The 3,720-nt window shown below is 57.3% G+C and overlaps 1 protein-coding gene across 6 annotated transcripts in view; it reads left to right on the forward strand.

Moving 5' to 3' along the window:
* Positions 1-2,085, forward strand: part of MFAP2 (microfibril associated protein 2) — an 11,202-nt gene extending 9,117 nt beyond the window's left edge. For all 6 annotated transcript variants that reach the window (XM_027693162.1, XM_027693160.1, XM_027693163.1 and 3 more), the window contains 4 exons: positions 501-542; positions 679-766; positions 869-942; positions 1,636-2,085. In XM_027693162.1, coding sequence (XP_027548963.1) covers positions 501-542; positions 679-766; positions 869-942; positions 1,636-1,739 — 308 coding nt within the window. In that variant the 3' untranslated portion in view covers positions 1,740-2,085. The remainder of the gene's footprint in view (positions 1-500; positions 543-678; positions 767-868; positions 943-1,635) is intronic.
* The last annotated feature ends 1,635 nt before the right edge of the window (positions 2,086-3,720 follow it).

The following is a 3,720-nucleotide window of genomic DNA, read 5'->3' on the forward strand; positions in this document are numbered from 1 at the left end:
GTGACAGACCCTCCAGGGGGGTGACAGACCCTCCAGGGGGGTGACAGCTCCCCGAGGGGGGTGACAACCCCCCCCAGGTGGGTGACAGCTCCCTGAGGTGGGTGACAGTCCCCTCAGGTGGTTCACAGCTCCCCAAGGGGGTGACAACCTCTCCAGGTGGGTGACAGACCCTGAGGTGGGTGACAGCTCCCTGAGGTGGGTGACAGCTCCCTGAGGTAGGTGACAGCTCCCCAAGGTGGGTGACAGTCCCCAAGGTGGGTGACAGTCCCCAAGGTGGGTGACAACCCCCCCGGCCCCCTCAATCCCAAGCCTGGGGGGTCTCAGCCCCTCCCTGCTCCCTTATCCCGGTTCTGCTCCCCCCGGGTGCCCACAGCGGGACACTCCAGCCCTAAAATCCAGGGAAAGGATGGGGAGATCCTTTGGCTCCAGCCCTAAAATCCAGGGAAAGGGTGGGGAGATCCTTTTCCCCACCCCTAAACTTCCCCCCTTTCCCCCCTCAGCCGCCGCCCCCGAGACCGAGCCCACGGAGCCGGGACCGCTGGGTGAGTGTCGATCCCGGGGGGCTCATCCCGCCTTTGGTCCCTCTGGAGCCGGGATGTGCCGATCCGGGGGGGAGGGGGGAGGCTTTCAGACCCCTCTGCAGGAATTCCCATGGAATCCCATCCCGTTTTCCCGCAGACTGCCGGGAGGAGCAGTATCCCTGCACGCGGCTCTACTCGGTGCACAAGCCGTGCAAGCAGTGCCTGAACGAGATCTGCTTCTACAGGTGAGGGGGAAACCCTTCCCGAGCCCCCCGAAAGCTTGGGAATCCCCCCCTGCTTTTCCTGACCCTCCCCTTTCCATGGCTTTTATCCCATTCCCAATCCAGCCTCCGCCGGGTTTACGTCATCAACAAGGAGATCTGTGTCCGCACCGTGTGCGCCCACGAGGAGCTGCTGCGAGGTGAGGGAGCCAAAGGTGCTGAGGGATTGGGATCCAAAGGGTGCTGAGGGATCGGGATCCAAAGGGTGCTGAGGGATCCAGAGGGTGGTGAGGGAGCCGGAATCCCAAGGGTGGTGAGGGAGCCGGGATCCAAAGGGTGCTGAGGGATCGGGATCCAAAGGGTGGTGAGGGAGCCGGGATCCCAAAGGTTGGGATCGGCCCTGCCCGGGGCCTTTTCCCTGGGAATTATCGGGGAAAAATCCCCCCGGCCAAACCGAGCTGCTCCAGTGACTCCCATGGAATGGGCCAGGCTCTGCCGGGGGTTTTGGGAGCAGGGATGGGGATGGATCCCCCTCCCCCAGGGGATGAGATGGGGATTTGGGGATGGGGATGGATCCCCTCCCATGGGATGAGCTGTGAATTTTGGGATGAGGATGGGGATGGGGATGGATCCCCCTCCCCCATGGGATGAGCTGTGAATTTTGGGATGGGGATGGGGATGGGGATGAAGATGGGGATGGGGATGGGGATGGATCCCCTCCCCCGGGACGAGCCGTTGCCGCTCTCTGCCCACCCCTGAGCGTGGGGCCCTATTTTGGGGGGCCGCCCCCCCCCCATCCTCCCGCCGTTCCCATCCCCACCGGGGGGGCGGGTTCCTCACCTCTCCTCCCCTCTTTCCCGGCATTCCCGGCTGATCCCGGTGTTTTCCCGCAGCCGACCTGTGCCGGGACAAGTTCTCCAAGTGCGGGGTGATGGCCACGAGCGGGCTCTGCGCGGCCGTGGGCGCGTCCTGCGCCCGGAGCTGCGGGGGCTGCTGAGCCGGGACCCCCTTCCCGACCCCATCCCGCCCATCCCGGCCCCGCTCCCGGCCCCGCTCCCGGCCCGCCGCGGTGCTCCACGACCCGGGAAAGGCACGGAAAGAGCCTTTTTTCCCACCTTATTTTTGGGCGCGGAAAGAATTAAACCCAAAATAAAAACAAAATAAAAAGGGGGGGGTGGAGGGATTTATTGTTTTTATGACTTTCTTTTTTTGTCGTTTTGGAAAAGGGGGGGCTCGGCCCCGAGTTTTCTACAGAGAGAATCCCACACCAAAGCGGCTCCCGGCTCGTTTTTTGGGGCGGATTCCCGGGTTTTCGGGGGGTTTCCCAAGGATTTGAGGGATTCCCGGCCCCGCCCGCGGGAGGGAGGGCTGTGGGGGGCGGGTTTGGGGGGGTTTGGGGGGCGTGAAATGGTTGATTTTGGGGTGGGTCTAGGGGGATGTGGAGCAGTGGGGGGGCTTTAATTTGGGGGGTCTCATAGGAAATGTTGAGTACAGGCGTGTTCGGGGTAAATTTGGGGAGTTACAGACAATAAAGGGGATTTTGGGGGATATAAGGGGTTATTTTGGGGTGGTTGGGGGGGATGTGGAGCAGAGGAGGAGTAATTTGGGGGAGTCATAATTTGGGGGAATCTTAAAGAAAAAGCATAGGATGAACGTGTTTGGGGTCAATTCTGGGAGTTATGGACAATAAAGGGGATTTTTGGGGGTGTAAATGGTTATTTTGGGATGGATTGGGGGGATATGGAGCAGTGAAGGGTTAATTTAGGGGGGTTTGATTTGGGGGAGTCAGTTTGGGGGATTCTTATAGAGAAAAGCACAGGATAAACGATTTTGGGGTAAATTTTGGGAGTTATGGACAATAGAAGGGTTTTGGGGGTGTAAAATGGTTATTTTGGGGTGGTTTGGGGGGATGTGGTGCAAGGGGGGAGGGGCTTAATTTTGGGGGGTTGATATGGGGGAGTCTTATAGAAAACGTTCAGTACAGGCGTGTTCGGGGTAAATTTGGGGAGTTACAGGCAATAAAAGGGATTTTGGGGGTGTAAAATGGTTATTTTGGGGTGGTTTGGGGGGATGTGGAGCAGTGAGGGGGTAATTTGGGGGGGTCTTATAGAGAAAAGCCCAGGATAAGCGATTATGGGGTCAGTTCTGGGAGTTACAGACATTAAAGGGGATTTGGGGTGTAAAATGGTTATTTTGGGGTGGTTAGGGGGTTATGGAGCAGTTTGGGGGGGTCTTAATTTGAGGGAGTCATAGAAAAAAAGGTCGGTATGGCGTGTTTGGGGTAAATTTTGGGAGTTACATTAAAGGGGATTTTGGGGGGTGTAAAGTGGTTATTTTGGGGGGGGTTGGGGGGTGGGGGGGGGGGGGGGTAACTCGGGGGTCCTGATTTGGGGGGGTCTTAATTTGAGGGATTCTTATAGAAAAAAAGCACAAGATAAACGATTTTAGGGTCAATTCTGGGAGTTGTGGACAATTAAAGGGTTTTGGGGGTGTTTGGGGCTCAGGTGCCCTATGGAAAGGGGGGAAGTTTGGGGTGTGATTCCCATCCAGGAAACGGGGGGGGGGGGGGGGGGGGTTGGGGGGGGGGGGAAGTTCCTGCAGGTCTCTTATGGGAAATTGTGGAGGGTGCAGCTCTGGTGTATAGGGTATGTAGGGTGCAGCTCTCCTGTAGGGTGTGCAGCTCTCCTATATGATGTGTACAGGTTGGAACTCTTCTCTAGAGTGTGCAGAGCTCATATTTAGGGTGTAGCTCTTGTACATAGGATGCAGCTCTCCTATAGGGTGTTTAGCTCTCCTATATGATATGTATAGAGCTCGTATATAGGGTACAGCTCATGTATATAGGGTGTGTCTCATATATAGGGTGTATCTCTTCTCTACAGCCTGTATTCCTTTTCTGTAGGGTGCCGCTCTCCTATATAGAGTGTATGTCTTGTCTATAGGGTGTGGCTTTAGTCCCCAGCCTGTTTCTCTTGTGT

This window comes from Neopelma chrysocephalum, unplaced genomic scaffold, assembly GCF_003984885.1.
Source record: "Neopelma chrysocephalum unplaced genomic scaffold, ASM398488v2 Primary Assembly neopelma1_90, whole genome shotgun sequence".
Classification (NCBI taxonomy): domain Eukaryota; kingdom Metazoa; phylum Chordata; class Aves; order Passeriformes; family Pipridae; genus Neopelma; species Neopelma chrysocephalum.